Source organism: Coturnix japonica, chromosome 1 (assembly GCF_001577835.2).
Source record: "Coturnix japonica isolate 7356 chromosome 1, Coturnix japonica 2.1, whole genome shotgun sequence".
In the NCBI taxonomy this organism is placed as follows: domain Eukaryota; kingdom Metazoa; phylum Chordata; class Aves; order Galliformes; family Phasianidae; genus Coturnix; species Coturnix japonica.
Genome location: NC_029516.1, coordinates 28881940 through 28900710, shown reverse-complemented (window position 1 = coordinate 28900710; position 18771 = coordinate 28881940). Strand labels below are relative to the sequence as shown.

Below are 18771 nucleotides of genomic sequence, written 5' to 3'. Positions count from 1 at the left end.
AAATAAGAAGCAAGACAAATGCCACCAAACACTCCTGGTTTTCCTGGAAGACTTGCAGACAACATCAGATAATAGCAAGTAACATCATAAGCAAGCTGGAGGCAAATGCAGTAAAAGCTTTGTGAGCTAGAAAGCAAGTACACACACAAATAAAATAAAATAAAATAAAATAAAATTTAAAAAAATAATTAAGAAAAATTGTAGTAAATCTATGACGATGTGAAAGGAAAGGGGATGGGTCATTCAAATATGTACACACTACAAATGTCTGACTCCAGCAAGTCCAAAAAGGTTTTCACAGAGCACAGTCAAAAGTCATGGCACAGTTGTTTAAAAAGTATGTGTCCAGCACATCCATACTGACCTCCTATTAACTCAGAGGAGATCGATTATAAACAGCATGAAATTAGGACTATGGTTTTTTTTTTTTTTGTTCTTTTTTTTTTCCCAGAAAAATAAATAAATAAATATGATTATTGAGAGGAAAAAGAAAAAGAAAAAGAAAAAAAAAAAGAAAAAGAAAAAGAAAAAGAAAAAGAAAAAGAAAAGGAAAAAGAAAAAGAAAAAGAAAGAGAAAAAGAAAAAGAAAAAGAAAAAGAAAAAGAAAAAGAAAAAAAAAAAGAAAAAAAAGAAAAGAAAAAGAAAAAAAAAGAAGGAAAAGGAAAAAGTTATTTATGTGTACACTGGGATTTACCTTAGAAGGAAGCAGATTTACTGTCCAAATGAGGACATTAATGAAGGGATTGCTGATTGCTGCAGCAAAATGTTTAAGAAAGTCGTCATAAGTTTTTTTTCAAATACTGAGTACAGATGTTAGTCTACAAATAACTGCGTTCCTTAAAAACCTATGAATCTTTGTTTGGTGAGTTAACTGCTTGGAAAACAAGTAACAGTTAGTAGCATGCAGCTCTTGGTAGTGTGCACTGCAGTGTACCCAAGGGAGCTCCAGCAACCAACACATGTAGTTTTGGAATTAAGAGCTTAATTTACTCAACTTTTACTTACTTGCTTCTGTGGGTGAAAGACTCTTATTTAAATGTGTATTAGAAGTCAATGGCAGAGATTTCAAATGAAAGCAGACTAATCTCTTTCTTCTAATTTTTTTTTTTTTTTTTTTTTTTTTTTTCTCTTTCCTTCTGATATGCAGCACTTTAAAGCTTGTACTTGATTTTTTTCCTTTTTATAATTTTTTTTATTTTTTATTTTATTTTTTATTTAGGGTTGAGGGGCAAGAAGGATGAGGACATAGGCAGTTTCCTTTCAAAATTATTTTGTAAACACAGATTTTTGTTTTCTGTACAGAAAAGTATGAACGACTTTTAACATTCATTTTGGCTGAGGCTAAGAAAATCTTTTCTGCTTATGTAAGGGAACTGAGGTCTATTGGATCTGCCTACAGATATCTAGAGTCTCTCCAGGACTGCATGTCTCTTCACTCTGTGGAAGCTGCTGGCTTTGGATAACACAGTTTTTTAGTGATGGAAAGCAGAAGGAGATGGAGCCCATCTGCTAGCCACAGGAACTTCCCCTGCTAACCCCATGTATTTCCAGTTGGAAGTCCAAGATAGAGTCAATGCCTGCTTCAAAGCCTGAGGCATGGACAGCTTCCCTCCCACCCTGTCTGGCTGCAGGGAGAGCTGCTCAGGGCAGCCAACCTGGGTGGCCAGAAGGGACTGCACTGGGCACAGGGAAATATCTCCTAAAAACTGGGCCAGTTTTTCTTGTGACTGTGAATCCAATAAATGTCTATCTACATTTAAAGAGAAACAAAGCACAACCTTCTGTTGTTACTGAAATTTGATAAAAATTCCAGAAATTAACTTGTACTATGTAACTATGGGTTATGTGATTCCCAGAAAGCACCATCATTCACAGCACTGAAACACCTGATTTATTATATGCAGGTGTGAGCTAATTATTTCATATTTATTACTTATTATTTTATTATGTATTTATTTTGGAGAGGCAATAGACTTTCTGTAATTAGGCTTACACCCACTATGAAGCCCATTCTTCAGCTGCTTTGTACCTTTGACTTGCCCTGGCCTGCAAATTACCACATTTAATCTGCAAGTAATCTGGAAAGGGTCTTGTTTAGTTTGAAAGAAAAGAAAGCAGCTGCAGCTCCTCACAGGGAGCAGAAGGGCAGCAATGAGCTCTTCTGTCTGGTGACAGTGGCAGGGCCCAAGGGAACCGCGTGGAGCTGTGTCAGGGGTAGGTTAGGGTGGGGGCTAGGAAGAGATTCTTCACCATAGATAATCATAGAGTTGCTCAGGTGGGAAAAGACCTTAAAGATCATCAAGTCCGACTGCAACCTAACCATACTACCCTAACTACCAGGGGGTGGTGGGCATGGAACTGCTCTTCAAGAAGCATTTGGACAATGGTCTCAGGCACATGGTCTGATTTTGAGATGGTCCTATGTGGAGTCAGGAGCTGGATTTGATTATCATTGTGGGTCCCTTCCAACTCAGGATTTTCTATGACTCCATGATTCTCTAAGTTCCAGCTTTTGCTTGGTCTGAGCATCCACAAAACCTGAGTGAAGCAAATAGGCATCTGCCTAGACACTATTCATCCTCCAGATTCAGTGGTTTACAACCTGTTTTCCATTTTCCCATGCATCATCCTGTCAGACCAATAAGATATTTCATCATGAAACGAAGAAATAAACTACTCTTAGTTTAAACCAAAGAACTGAAAATTTCTTACTGCTGGTAAACATTGTTACATCTGAGCATTTTGTGCTTTTTTTGTATTGAGTATGTATTGTATGTATTGTATTGAGTTTGTATTGAGTGTGTTGTTTGTATGTCTGTTTAATAATAACAAATTATATTACCAAATGTGTATTCTTTTCTCAATATTTAAATGCAAACCCCAGGTCCTCCTAACCAAGGTTCTCCCTTTTCAGTGGTAGAAAGTAGAAAGCAAAACATTCAGTTAGTGCCTTTATTGTAATTTCCCACCACTGCAACCAGAGATGGGATTGCATTCTGTAAGAACAATCTTTCCCCTCCATAGTTCTTGTTTGAATTTCCCTTTCAACCCATTTGGGTCAAGATCTTGCAGTCATCAAGTACAATTGATATTATCATGCCTCCCTCCCTTCAGCAGGTAAATGCAGCTAAGTTTATATTTAGGAGAAAAAAGAAAAAAAAAATTTTTTTAATTATTATTTTTACTTTTTTATAAATCCTAACAGTGATAATCATTTTATGGGTGGCCATACTATGGTTAAAACTTTTCCGGATGTGATTTATTCATTCTAACTTCTTTCAGTATTTTATAGTTAGAATTATACTATTTAAATTGTTTATAATCATTCAAAAAATACTTTCAAACACAAATAACATCTGAAGAGTTAAAATACAATTTTTAATACAATCAACATCCTTAGACTTGTCTCTCCCTGTTTAGTTGAAACACATCTTTAGGGACTCCTTCAGCTGATGCCCAAAGACTGCAAACTTTTTGTCAGACTAAAGGCTTTTTGGTGAGTTGAGCTGAGAAACAACCTGACTTGACCCTTTAATATGTTGATTACTCAGTTTTTAAATAATGACTATCCTTGAGTAAGTCTTTCCAAGTAAATGGGATTCTGGAATATGATAATAGTATTTGAAAAATCAATAGTGATTAACACCTGAAGTGTATTAAGTGTACAAACATAATTATTCTCAGAGAGGAAAAAATGCTTAGAAACACATTTGTTGTGTATCAGCACTACTTGGCTGTACGCCTTAATTAGAGCTTTCTCTTTTTCCCATGAGTAGTCAAGCACCCCACTGACTAGAAGCAAAGCCCAGCGGAGAGCTGATGGTCCCGCACTCAATCTACAGAGATATTCCACACACCGTGGGGGCCGCTTTGTGTTTGCGCTCGAATCCTCTTAACTCCACTTTGCTCAACAATGCACCTAAACAAGAAGTTACTGAGGGTATTCAGTATCTCAAATTGCTTGGCACTTTGCAAAAGTAAGTGATAATTGGCCTGCGTTTTCCAGCTCTAATTAGTGCTATGCATTGTAAATGGCTTCAGAAAGCAAATGCAACCTCAAAAAGCAAAAAAATAGCAGAGTATTTATTTATTTATTTATTTATTTATTTATTTATTTATTTTTAAAAAAAGCCCAGTTGCAGTTACTATTCAGTGTTAGGTAGGAAGATTCTACCTCTTCTTTGTAAGGGAACACAATCATTTGCAAAGGTTCTAACTTTTTTAAGTGGCATGCCAATCCCACATCTTTTTGTGAATGAAAATGTCAAATGTCCTGTTGGGTGAGCCAGGATTGAGTTTTCCTGGTAAGCTCAGAGATATTACTTACTCGATCTTTCACTTTTCCACCTACTCCTATGTTAATTTTCCTGCCTTCTGAGTATTTTCCTTTTCTGCAACCTATATTCAGAGTACGTTTTTCCCAGTAAATTGATTTAGCTTTCTAGATCAGTAACCTCTTTCAGAAAACAAACCTACATCTCTCATGTCTTTGCGTGACTTTAGATATGGGAGGTGTCTTGGAATTAAAACAACTCTCACACTTCTGAAATTAAGTATAACTGTGCAAATTTTGCATAACTCTTTTCAGAAGAGAGGCTGAAATTACCACTGGTCTTCACTTCTAATATCTCTGTCCTCTCATTTTTTGCCCATCCTTTGAGATAACCAGTGTGAACAACAAAGCACTGATCTGACATCCTAAAGGACTTTTTTTCCAGTATCTTCAATTCATTTGTTGTTCTGCTTTTTTGTACCTGTCATACTTGAAGTTTGCACCAGGTATGACAAATAAAACAAAACAAAAAAAAAATTGATCTCAGATTGCAGTACTGAGTGCTCTACCTCATTCCAAGAAGAGATAAAAAACAGAATAATTCACCAAATCCATGGTAGCTGTACAACTGTTTTCAAGCACTATATGATAGCACTGTGCTCCTAAGTATGCGACAAAACATTATCCTTCTGACTTTCTCTCTTACCTAGACCTATGGACTTTATTTAAACATTCTTTAAAATAACATTTCTAAAGGCCGACAGTTTCACAATCCTGAGGAGAAATGCCAACCTTTTTAAAGCCATGTGATAAAACTCCCATTAGCTTCAATTATTATGCCCATTATTTGACACTCATTTGCTGTGTGTGTGGCAATAACACATATCCCAAGTTTAGCATCAAAAAGACCGAAAATTGCAGTAGTGAGTTTGAAAGGGTGAACGGAAGGTTCCTTATTTGGGAACTTCTAACACCCCAGAAGGGATAGTCACAGAAACCTGCAGGGCGCAGCAGGATTTGCAGGTTTTCCTGCCAGGCTGTTAAGCCTGAGGCTGCTACAGAGAATAACAGCTAAGACTGCACTGACTGTTCTGGAAACAGGCTGTGCTCCTTCTCCCGAAAAAAAAAAAAAAAAAAAAAAAAAGCCATACAGTATGAGAAGTTAAATACGTGTTATCTTGTGTGCAGAAGGTACATATAAAATATAAGTATGTATGTGCATAAGTATGTGCATGTGTATGTATGAATTCACAGATATAACATAAAAAATGGGAGTCTGAGCACATAATTCAAAGCAAGCAAGCGGGATAAAAGATATGCATTAGAGAGCTGTAGCACACATGCAAACTTTGTGGCTTAGACAAGCTTCTACAACACCAGAAATGGAAGAACTTAAAGTATAAACACTGACATATGTTGTCTGGTTTGTTTTCAACTCTTTTGTAATTTTTGAGCCCCTATACATCTCTTGCTGTGAATATGAATATCTATTAGACTTACAAAAATGAGCTTGTTTTTCTTGATCTGTTGATTCCGTGATCATTAACATCAGACTGGTGCATTACTGAAGTAAATGGAAGTGCACACTGAAGTGAGATCAGGTGTGACTGTATTCTGCAAAACTGGATGATACCCTGTTTAATGCTATCTTCGAGATTTTATGCTAGATTTCTGCAAGCTATGGACAGATCAAATGCGATCAAGCACAAAGTTAACCCCATGGAGGATGACAATATCTGAGCCAGCACCTTTTCAAGGGCATTGATGCCCAAGGAAAAAAAAGAAATTGAATGTGTTTAAAGAAACAGAGTGAGGTTTTTATAGCTTCAGAGGACTGTGCTGCTCCTAATCTCAGACACAATGCCCCAAACTTTTGTTTACCCCCACAGAAAGTCAGATTCTTCAGTCCACAATTGATTTGTTATGTTGTTTTCAGCAGTAACAATGGCTTACGGTATACCCAGTACCACTTGCCACTGGTTCCATATCATGGTGCGTAGCACTGTTAGTGAGGCCACATGACAAACTACATGAATTAAAGGTTAAAAATAACTCCAGGGGAAAAAAAAAAAAAAAAAAAAAAGCCATGAGCCAACCTCATGATCTGGCTTCCTGCAAGGCACCGCAAACACCTGTGCTCACACCATAGAAGGAGCAGGTCTGAGCAAGCAGCAGAACTGAGTAGGAAAATCTTCAGGCATAACTGCTTGGGAAAATGGTTTTGCAGAACTGCTCTCAGGGATGCTCTGATGCACAGCATTTTCTGTCTTCCTTACCTGAAAACTTGTCCATGGATAAGGTAAAGTCCTCAGGCCAAAGGCTGAAAGCCATGAGTCTTCAGGCATATATGATTTGCAATTTGCTGAAGAAATAGTGTTAGAGACAGTTTAGGACTCCCCGTGTTTTTTCAGCAGTTGCAGCTATGATTATTTTCCTGTCAGCTAAAATCAGATCTACTTCACTAGAAATCTGCACACCTATATGCCAGCACTTGAGGGAGTTCTGATCAGGAAAGAGGATGCCCACCACCCATCCCAACAAACTTTGTTTTGAGTCCAAGCCTTATTTCTAAATAAATGACAAAATGCTTTACTCACTCAGGGCTTTCTGCAATAGTCTTGAGCTCAGACAGCTCTGAATATCAGTATATGTTATTAAACAACAACAGCAACAAAGGGTCTGTGCATTTGCAGAATAGTCACTGATTACTTCCTTGGTAAAATTATTAATTTGTGTGAGCTTCTCTAACACGTTTTAAAATTATATATATGTATATATGTGCTTAATTAAAACCAAAAACAAACCCTTCTGTTTAAGAAAATAAAGAATAAAATATTTGGAAAGCATTACAGTAAAAGTCAGATATCTAGACTTAAAAAAATAAAAATAAAAAAATCCTACCACTTAATCTTTAACTGTTGCCATTTTTTAAACAACAAAAGCCATGCAAGAGATTATGGTTTTAGTTTTAACTCTGAATGCCCTTTTTGTTGATTTTATTTTAACACACTTTATTTTTTTATGACACATAGACATATATATGTGTAAAAAGAACATTTATTTATAATTTAAGAGATTAATTATTATATAAACTGAAATATACATGAGACTAAGCTTCTTAGCTAGATCTCTTTTGATACTATTTTAAGTTATGTTATTGTACTTATAATGTGCAAGTCCGAGGATTTAACATTGTCCCGGGAGAATTAGTCTCTGAGGAGCACATTGCTCACAGCTGCAGTGGAATATCCATCTCTGAACATTTCAGCACTTCCAATTCCATCTTAGTGACATCAGTGGGATAGCTGGACTATTACTCACATGTGGTACTCAGAGAGCATATGTATGAATTTATCAATGTCATAGAGCAGTAATTTTGTGTTTATCATTAGCAGTACTTTTCTAAATACAACAACAATAAAAAGTTGTGGGGTTTTTTTAAGTATGATTAAAATAAAATGTATTTTTCCTAAGTTTAAAGTGATCAGCAAACCTCCTTCTGTTTAGTTTCCCAAAAATGAGAAATTCATACGACAGAATTAACTTAGCTAAGTGTATGGAGACTTTTTTATTACTTATAAATTATTTACAAATCACTGGAAAGATAACTCAGTTATTTTATACCTGCAATTCAGTGAAAGCCCTGGTTTCCTTGCCATTGCTGTCAGATTTGGGCCCAGCCTGACCAGGTGGTAGTTGCCTTGATTTTGACATTGCACATGTGGGCCAAGGCAGCTAAAAATCCATACTGTGGCATCAGATGTGGTAGGATGCTAACTTCTCTCTAGAAAGTTGCCTTTTCTAGAGCTCAAGTCAATTAAATTCCAAGAAGACCAGTCCAGTGAGACACTGAACTATTTGTCTTGTAGCACTGCCTATGTATTTCTTACTTACTTATTTTCCAGCAACAGCAATAGAGAACAAAACTGCAAGGATGGTCCCTGAACCAGAAGTTTCTCATTTGGCAATGACAGCACAACCAGAAAAGGATTTCAAGATTCAACATGTGCAAGACTCTGCACTGCTATTTCCTTTGATAGATCAGAGAGTACAGAGAGGCCTGCAAAAGGGAACAGTGAGTGAGAGGAGTTGCCTAAGCTGCAGGCCTGGGAAGGAAAACAACAAAGGAAAAACTTCACCACGAACAACATACATGTACATGTGTGCTGATCGTTTGCACACTTTGAAAGAAAACCTACTTGAGAAAGTTCAGAGAGGGCCAGAAGTGCTGTGGCCAGTAAGTGATGGGCAAACCTCAGCCTGCTATCCTGACTGGTTACTGCTTGAAGAATTGGAAAGCTGATGGCTAGCAAGGCCATCAAAAGCAAGGTGCTTTGCATTGCAGAGGTTTGTTGCCCAAATGTAGGAGATATCAAAGAGATTGTAGGAAATTTTGCTTGCATAAGATTAACAAAAAGTGTCAGAGTGATTAAAAAAACATATTCTTTACAATTTTTCTCAATGTGATACTATCAGGATCAGTACAAGGAGAGTGTCAGTGATGGGTATTCACCAACTAAGCCTATTGGTGCAGAGTGCTGGTGCTTTCTGCAGCTGTAGCTAGTGCCTGGCCGATCCAGATCAGTCAGTACACACCAGCCTGCTCCTTGGTGCTCCAGCTCAGGAAATTGGCCAGTGTTAGTAAACATGGCTATGGCAAGTTACTGAGCATCTGTGGAAGTCGTGCAGTGTGAATTTGGCCTATTTCTTACAAAGACAGAGCATGCTTATTTCACTTTATATAATGAGGAAAGCAAAAAGAGGGAAGCAAAGACTGATGATGTACAGTCTGCTGACTCCCTGGCTTCCCAATGATAGTCACACGATAATTTTGTGCAAAATCTCAGTGCTGATTGCTGTACTGCAACACAGTGCATTCATTTTCTGAGAGCTGTGAATTACGTCCTCCTGAGCCTGTTAACAGTTTTCTATAACCCCCATTCTACTCCTAACCTATCCTCCTCTTATAATCTGACACCAAACAAGACATTATAATTAATTTCAGCCTTCAACAGCACAACAGAGTCATCACGTCTTTTTCTCACACAGAAAACTTCAACTGATATATCCTAAATGCCTTCTGTGATGTTTCATTGTTGGAGTGTTCTTATTTAGTTTTCATTGCTCTATTAGATGTTTTTATACAGGGTCCTCATTTTGTATTTTTATATGATATTTCTTTCTAAGCATAGCACTTCCCCTCAGTTTTACTAAGCCTCATAAAATTTAATCTGTTAATAATTACATAATACAATTTGTTATATCAGCATACAACAGGGAAACTATTAAATGATTACATGTTCCAATAACTACACCAATTCATAAGTGAGAAATGTCAATTATTATTGCAATAACACAATGTAGCTTCAATTTATAAAGTTTTGTAAATATATATACATATTAGTATATTTAGAAATTCAATCCGTATGCTTAAAGGTGTGCAGCGAGAAACATCTAAAAATATAAGGTCTAATCTCAATTAGCCAAAAAGACTTTTCCACTTATTGGAGAGGAAAAGAAACCTCCAGTGGCTGATTCACTCCAAATGCCTTGATTACTCATTTTAGAAAGGTAGTAATCACTCTCTGGAGGTGTCATCCTCTCTCCACTGACTACAGAAGGAGCTAAGACAATCGCTTTAAAATAGATACCGAACTTCTAAATTGCTAAAATTACACAAGATGAGTCCCAGCTGCAGCTTGTTCCCTCTGGAACAGTCAAATAGACTTAAATTCTTCAAAGATTTAGGCTCTAAGTCTCGCTGATTTCACACTGAGAAGCTTTTTCAGTCATTGACTTCAGGAGTTGCCTAAACACAGTGCATGCTTAATTTTGGAAGCCTCGGAACACTGACAAAAATGTTACCAAATCTCCCTGGATGATTTGAGTAAGTGATGTCTTCAATGATCCATGCTTTTCTTCTGGTAGAAATTTCCAGCCCCAGAACAGAAGGGAACATGCCTATGCTTCAGTTACAGGAACCCACTCCACAACAAGAGAGGAGGACTAGAAGTGGAGGAGTCTTGGAAGGCCACAGCTAGATTTCTTTTTTAGATCTCTTTAGATCTCTTTTTTAGCCACTTCTTGATCTTTCTTACCCCTAAATGTTTATTCATTTTAAAATATTATTTAAAAAAAACAACAAAAAACAACAACAACAACAACAAAAAACCCACACAACCCAACAAACTAAAACAACTAGTAGAACAGACCTAGCAGGTGTTTTACTACGGTAGCACCATCCTGAAATTACTTCCACTTATTTTTATTCAAATTGACGACATTTCAACTTGAGTGCTCCTTAATGACATAAAATTAACTCTTCTTTTTTCCTCTTTGAAGTTACACCATTGTAGATGTTGATTGTTTAATTGTCCTTCCAATCATGCACTTAACTTCCCACTTAGCCCCATGCAGGATATGACTTGAAGACATTAACAGTCGTCACTAATGTGGATTGCCTTAGGACATTTGAGTTTATTTGCAATGGAGGCAAACACTCAGTGTTTGGATGAATTCTACAAATGCTGAACATTTTCTACCTTAGGCAAAGTATTTGGAAAGAGTTCATATGGTTTTCCTGGTTGTAATCAGTGCGCTAAAATTATGCATAATTTGGTTTTCATGGTTTCAGTGCTGGATCACATAAATTCAAGTTTAATTACTACCAAAAATAAATTCCTGTATGAACCTTGGTATATTCACCAAGGACTTATGACACACTAGTAGGAGATTCACAATAGCTAGGAAATAATTTAAGAACGTTTTATGGGCTTGCCTCAAATGCGAGTGAATTTGCAATGGTTGATCACAGGAATTGAAATAAATGGTCATGAAGTCTTAGTGCTAATATTAACTAAAAGTAAAAGCAATTGCTATACCCAGTAGGCAAAAGGAAGGTGGGAAACTTCTTCATTTAGAAATATTTCCTTGAAAAATATCCCATGATATGGTATGAGATTCTTGTTTAAACGCATAAAGGTAAAGGGAAGAAGTGAATAAGGCCTTCTGCTCAACAGGGGAGTTTTCCTGTAACTCTCTAGCAACTTTCAGACAGGTGCCTGAGGCAAAACCTCCTATAGCCTATTGCAAGCTGTTTCATGTACGCAAGCAGTCTCCACAAAATACATGTTCTGTTCCATTTTCATGGGGTTTTTTAGGCAATATGGGTTTCACCAGTCAATCTCTCCCTTCAGTTCTGGCCTTAGAAACTAATGTTGTAAGCCCTAATTTTTTTTTTTTTTTTTATTTTTTTAATTATTATTTTTTAAACGGGGTAAGTGGGGGAAACTGCAGTAGGAAGTGATGACCTTTAGAGGATGAATTCTCACTTCCTTCTCCCAAAATCACAAACATCTTCTTCAACTAGAAATAAAGTGGAGCTGGGAAAGTTTAGGAATAAGTAAACAGGACATTAATTCTGCCAGTTACTCCTACAGGGCATTTACTGATAGAAAGGTGGATATATAAATTATTGATTTCTATCTCAGTATCTGAACTGGGATGCATCAGAGCATAAACAGTGTTACTCTGCTCCACCTCTGCTTCTTGCTGCTGAACACTTCTGAACTCACATCATTTACCCATGAAAAGTAGAAATTCTGAAGCAAATACTAGACACTGTTTTGGATTACCTGGTAATCAAGGACTACATAAGGAGACTCTGGGATGTCCTTAATGGGTGTAGTCATTTAGTGGATACGACTGTTCACTCCTTTTGACTTCCCAACACAAATCCTGCAGGATTAACTACACATGGCTACATACAGCTTAACTGTATGTAATTGAAATGGCTTGACTCCCATGAAAACTAAATAAATTTATTTTAGATTAACGAAACCATCAAAGTTACTAATACTATGAAAGACAGAAAATGTATAGTATCTTAATTTTGTTTTGCTTAACTTAGGAATGGATACAATATTTTCAGTAACCTGCTAAAACCAGACCGATTTGAGGTAGACACCTTCTAGAGGCAGGTTAGGTGAAAGCAGTGTTTCTTTAAATGAGTTAATGATATGTTAAAAAAATAAAAAATAAATTAAAAAAATCATACTTAGCTTCTGGGTGTGTCTTTTGCCTGAAGCTATTGCATCTTTTAAACAACGTATGTTTGGACTTGTATCTGTAAATGTGCGTTTATCTAATTTAATAATCAGAGAATTAAAAAGACACCACTGGATTCATCCCATAACATCCCAATGAAGGATCTACAGTTCAATGTGTAGCTTCCTTTCCCCTACTCTCAATTCACTCAGGCTACCATGCTGGTAGTCTCATGAAGGGAAAAAAACAAACAAACAAACAAACAACAAGCAACAAAACACAAAGATCAACCAACCAAAGTGTTTGAGGATCTAGTTGTACAAGAATTTTTGTCTGCTGCCATGCTTCCCCCTTTTCAGCATCACCCCCTCAGGCTGACCTATATTCCAGCTGCCATGGAAAAAGCCTGTCTTTGCCTAAGCAACCATCACCACAGATAAGCTTCCTTGTGCAGTTACATAGAAAATTGGATGAGGAAATTATTCCAGAGCAGAACTAATAGTGGAGGTGGTAGAAGATTGTTTTTGGTTTTGATGGGTCTGCAGTAAGACCATTATCTTAATCCTGTTGACTTTGCAGTTACACTAACTGTGATGCCAAACAAGGGCCGCTAGGGATATCTTGCTTCATGTAGAGATATCAGGGTAGGGGAATGTGAGACCTTCCATTTTATTGCAGACTCATGGCTGGAGTGAGTTATACTCCAGCCAAACCCATGAAGAAGACATACAGGAAGTCTCTCATTGGTATTTTCTTATGTATAATTATGGTGCACTCTGGAAGTAAAAGGAAAGAAAAAGGAGACCCTGGGTGTGGAGGCTGCCAGATCTTGCAACATTTGTATCAGTTTCCGAACGCCTGAGACTCCTGAAGAGAAGAAATCTCCCTGCTGGAAGAAATTCTTCCTGTCAGAGGCTCTGAAGTACAGCACACAGGCATTTTAGAATTTGTAATATAATCAGTTTTAAAATGCTTTATTGAGTATTCAGAGAAAAGAAGCTGCAAAGACAAATGGATTAATTTTCTGAATTGATTTACCTTGCTTAATTTAAAACAGCTTCATACATTACTAGCACTAAATATGCATTGGGTTTTCTAAGGGCACAGTATTCCATGACTGCATCAGTGGTTTTCAAACTAAAAAGAAGTTCTTACCCTTTTTGATATTTTCTTTTTGTTTTTTCCTGCTTTCTTGCCTCATCTGTTCCCTTGTTCCATTTTTCACATGTACATCAGATACATTATTCATATGCTTTGCTTCTATATTTTCTTACATTTGTATGTTTAAACTGACAGCTTAATTACTCTGTTGTGACTTACCAGTGAATCACTGCCCTTGCCAACACTCAAGACATGCTCACTTTTCCTAAATTAGAGGTACTTTGTGGGAACTGTGGTACAGAGCTTGGCTACTTTAAATCAGTTTTGCTTATAGTAACGTGTGTGATAATTCTCTGGTGTGACATGAAAATCCTCATCTTGAATTTTTGTTTACATTGCAGAATTATCAACTATAGCATATTTTACCTAAAAACGAACAGAACATGTTTAGGTGTATCTGTGTCTTGATATAACAGTGTGAAGCAACCTCATAGCTAGAAATGTTATCTTTTTTGAAAGAAATGAATGCCTTCCTACTCACTTCAGTAGGAAAAGGTACAGGCTAATGGATAGTTTTGCAAATCTGAGTCTGGCACTATCTACTTTTTTTCCTACTGGCTATATAGAACAGTTCACTGTTCCTTTGGCTTTGTTAATCTAATGCCAACCCAATGGTTTTAAATAAAATGGCTGCAGAAGAGGTGAATATCTACGACAAGATGATGTTGCCAATATAGTTTTCATTTACAACAAATAAGCAAGAGTAGCTTGTAAATATATACTAATTTTTACCCTGTGTTCCATTTGTTGGCTTGCTTGCTTTTACGTGCAGAAAACTGCATTTCTGCAGTGTGTGTTTGCTTTCATGCAGTGATTTCTGTAAGGACCACCAGCGGTCAGTGGATCACTGCACTGTTCCATACACTGTCCACCTGAAATAGTCGTGTTGACAGCAGCGCAAGAACGTTTTCACTTTTGATTTGCCTGCTAGGTTTGCAAAACTGGGATTCCAAGCTAAAAACGTAGTTCTGCATAATTCAGCTGGCTTCCTGAGACGCGTATGGAAGCAATAAAACAGTTTCAGTCCTGCGTGTTTTGGTGTTGGAGCTATCAAGCTTGCAAGACACCTCATGTTGTCTCCAGTTCTGTAGGCGAGATGTGTTGTGCATATAAAGCTGTGAAAGAACGTTCAGTGTCCACCGCCGGTTGGACACTCTTCTGCTGCTGAATGGGACTGTGTAGTGCTTCCAGTAACTGAATCCAGGCAGGGTCTGGGCTTACATATGGTACTCGAACAATAGGTATTTACTTAAATTACATAGATTACCTCAGAGATGTGGAATCTACACGCCCTGCCTACTTCCCTGAACCTCGGGAGCTGGATCCTGTGGGGAATATAATGGGCTTAATTACTGAGTCTGGACTAGCCGCGCAGGACCCGGAAGGCAGGAGTTAACCTCACCTCACCTTTTACATGCCAGTGACCCCAGCCTTGGCTGGGAACCTGCCGGGGCCTCCGGAGCCGCTCCGGGACCGCTCCGACTCGCGCCATCAGCGCAGTGCCGGGGGGGACTCCACGTCTGGGCAGCGGGGCCCGCGTTCGCTCCCTCTGCTCTTAGAGGCGCTCGCTCAGCGGCCTCCTGGGCGGGGAGCGGGCATCGAGGCCCGTCGGCATCGGAGCCCGTTGGCAAAGACGTTTTGCCGCCAGTCCTCCCCCGAGCGGGGCGAGGCCGAGGTGGCCCGGGCCGGGGGTTGTAGTCGTCACATGGCAGGGGGAGGGGGCTGCGGGCGGGGCGGGCCGCGCGGCGCTCGGGGCTCCCCGGGCCGGGCGGGGGCGGGCTGAGGCGCTGCAAAGTTTGCGGAGTGGCTGGCGGTGCGGCGTGCCCCCCATCCCCGCTCCTTCACTTTTTTTTTCCTCCTCCCGCTCCCCTCACCGTGTTCCCTCTTCGGCGGTGGCTCCGGGGCATGAGCAGGAACCGCCACCCGCGCTGAAGGAGACAGAGAGGCGGGAGATCTGTCTGTCCGCGAGGGACGCGGGTAGCGGCTCCGAACCCGCCATGCCCAGCGCCGTGTCCACCGCCCTACCGGCGCTACTCCTGCTGCTGCTGGGGGGCCCCGCCGCCGCCCGCTGCCCCGCGTCCTGCCGCTGCGCCGGGCACCTCGTCGCCTGCAGCCACCTGGAGCCGAGCCGGCTGCCCGAGCGGCTGCCGCGGGGGGCGGTGCAGCTGTGAGTACGGGGTCTCGGCAGTGCGGGGTGTGGGGGGGTGCCTGGCCGCCATCTTCTGCCCCTGGGGGCTGCCCTGTTGCGGCCGGGGAGGGCTAAGGCAAAGGGGAGGGAAACGTCGGGGCGGTGGGCAGGAGGGAGCGGGCTGTCAGCGGGCTGCGGGGCTCCGCGTTGGGCTGAGGCGTTACACCGAGCTGGGCTCCGGGGGGCGGCGGCTGATGATGCTCTGGGAAGGGGGGGAAAAAAAAGTTGTTCCCCCAGCGACTTAATCGGAAAACGTGCGAAATCTCTGAGCTGGCATTCATTTCTTCGCAGAAAAAACAAACGAACAAAAAAAACCCCGAAACTTTTGTATCTTATTAGTCACGGTGTTATTTTTGTAGCTCTCGCTTTTCGTCTCTGGTAGTTTTAATAACTTTCCTAACGCTGGGAGTTGCCACGTGTGGCTCGGTGACACGGATTTATGGAATTCTCGGTAACTCGTAATGAAATGGCATGTGCAGGGAATTTACCTCCTGTGACAAACTTTTATGGACAAAGCATGAATTATGGGAGTTTTCTGCAGCCCTGAAAAGAGCCGGGACACTTGGCACATTTGTTTTTAATCTCTTGTCATTCAAATATCTTCTGTATTAGTCGCCGTAATTTTCTATTACATTTCCAAAGCAGATCGAGATAAGGACTTAAAAGTAAACAGGAAGACTTTCAATTAGTTGTGGCTAATTCTGCTCAATTGCCTCGTCTGGAGGTCATGCTGCTTTGCTCATGAAATGTGGATGGCTGTATTGACACCATATGGTACTGAGCACACGAAGGGCTGCAGGAGGTGAACATTTCCATGAGCAGTTCAGGAAAGTGTGAGGGGGAAAAAAACTTTTTTAGTCCTTTGGTTTATGTGATTGAAGCATATGAATCAAATGCCGGATCTGCTTTACATTCAACAGCTTGCTAGGCTTCCTATTAAATTTCATCTCTCCTGTTCTTTTGAACTAGTTTAGCATGCAAACATTAGGTTTCTGACAAAATGGAAGGTATTTTTGATGCTAGGCTGGGCTTTGCAGCTTGCTTTCTTAGTCTAGTTTAGTGCTGGTAAGATAAAATTCAGATGTGACAGCACGCTAAATAAAATAAAATTGAAAAAAAGGGGGAAAAAAAAAACAACAAAAAACCCAGAACTTTTGTTTTTGTTACTGCTTTGAAATTATGTTAGCAGTGGTCCAAGTATGTCTGTTGCTCTTTCTTTACCGAGGTATAAAACACATTGCAGGGCTTTTTTTGTTAGCACAAGGGTGGGTTTTTTTCTAATTAGAATTCCCTTGGTAGTGTAAATTATCCTCATGTAAGTTCACATTCCTTTAAAAGTGTGAGAAAATAAGTTCCACTTGTATAAATAAGCTTTGGTCTGTTGTAAGAAACCCTGCTGTGATTACTCATTGGACAGCTGTGTCACTTGGTCTTAAACTCACAGGAGTACGTCTTTGTAGGTGTCATCAAACCATGTGGTCTGGCTGCTTTTGTGTAAATATTTCTTTTGTTTGTGTCAAATGACTTGGAAGTACCCAACTGTTTCTTCCTTACCCTCTTCTGAAAGGGGCCGAGGAAGAGTGGAACATTGTCTTTCACCTCCAGTTACTTAAGTACTTGGAGTTTTGACTTCACATGTAGGATTATAATACTCTTCAGTTTTACATACACAAAAAAGGTTTGAGTAAGCTGAGTTATTGTTGCAACAAACTGTGCATTTACAAACTGTTAAAGTCTGTTTATGAACTTTATTGCTATATGTTTACTGTGTTTTCCCTTGGAAGTCCATAGCATATATAGCCAAAGGCTAGTTGTTTAATTGCAGGGTTTCCAATGCTCCTTGGAAAACAACCGTGACACCATGTTCTCAGCATAGGCAGACAAGCTTTCCCAAGCAGAGCAGTGAAAGCTTTTCTTCATGAGAACGTCTGGGCCCACTCTGTACCTCACACCTTCCTCTCTCCATCTACACTCCCAGGCAGACAGCACATCCGGTGAAGTCAGCTTCGGAGTTTGTTCAACCTTTCCTTCGTTTTGTATCACCACCGAGATAAAACAGGAGCTTGTGAAGTGCTGTCTGACCATTGATTGTGCAATGGGGAAAAACAGAAGATGGACCTCTATACTGAGTTTTTGTCTTTTTTTTTATAGCAAATGTGAGGTTACTGCTTTGTGTGGAAATGGCTTCATGAAATAGGGTGTAAACAGGGTCTACTTGCCAGCTTTGCTGTGATTTTAGCCAAAAAATATCATCCACTGTAGTGCTGCCTTCGCAGAAGATAACAATTCACTGGAAACTGATAAATATTTGTAATGATTGTGTACAAATGGTTTTAAAGTTAGACTTCAATTTACTTCTTGTGTGTGTGTGTCTCGAGATGGAGAGAATGTTGCTGCATTAGAGCCGATGTTTCATAGCCAGAAGTGGAGGGAGGAAGAGAGTTTGAATGGCGGCCAGCGTCCTCAGTGTTTGTGAATTCTCAGAGGCTTTGTTGAGTTCTCCTTGCCAGGTTCACCTAGGAATGCTAAAGCTGTCAGCAGGACAGAAGGGAAAATCTGAAAGATGGCTTTGACTTGTGTTTGTATTACATCTTTAGTATTTACATTTTATAAATCCTCTAGTTCTTTACCAGAATTGCCAGAAAAAAGGGCCGTATGGTTTTCACAGCTGTTTTTCAATATTTTCCAGACTAAAACTTGAACATAGCGAACTGATTTATGAGTCACTTTGGATCAGTGTCTTAAAACAGCTACAGCCTGGCTTTTTGTTTTTCAGCTCTCTTGATTTCTGCTGAATTAGCAGCTCTATAGGCCCCAGTGGGACTGATTAAGGAGCTGTTGCTGGATTTGCATTTTAAAATTTGACTTGGGGCTCAGGTTTCTGAGTTCTCTAAGGAAGAAGATGATAATTGTAACTAAGTGTTGTAAATTAAGTAGTCTAAAAGTTATAAATGTGTGAAGAAATGCTCACTCTCTCCCTTTATTCATTAGGCCTCTCATTTTTTTTTTCATCTTATCAACGTTGATGTTCAGAGTTACATTTTCATTTTTGAAGGCAGAGGTTGAGTTATGAGAGGTGTTCATACAAAAAGGAGTATGAAGC

At 39.5% G+C, this 18771-nt stretch overlaps 1 protein-coding gene across 1 annotated transcript in view; it reads left to right on the top strand.

The window, feature by feature from the left end:
* Positions 1-15230: 15230 nt before the first annotated feature.
* LRIG3 (leucine rich repeats and immunoglobulin like domains 3) overlaps positions 15231-18771 on the top strand; it is a 42382-nt gene continuing 38841 nt past the window's right edge. The window contains exon 1 of the mRNA XM_015855211.2: positions 15231-15647. Within this exon, the coding sequence (XP_015710697.1) occupies positions 15478-15647 (170 nt within the window). The 5' untranslated portion in view covers positions 15231-15477. The remainder of the gene's footprint in view (positions 15648-18771) is intronic.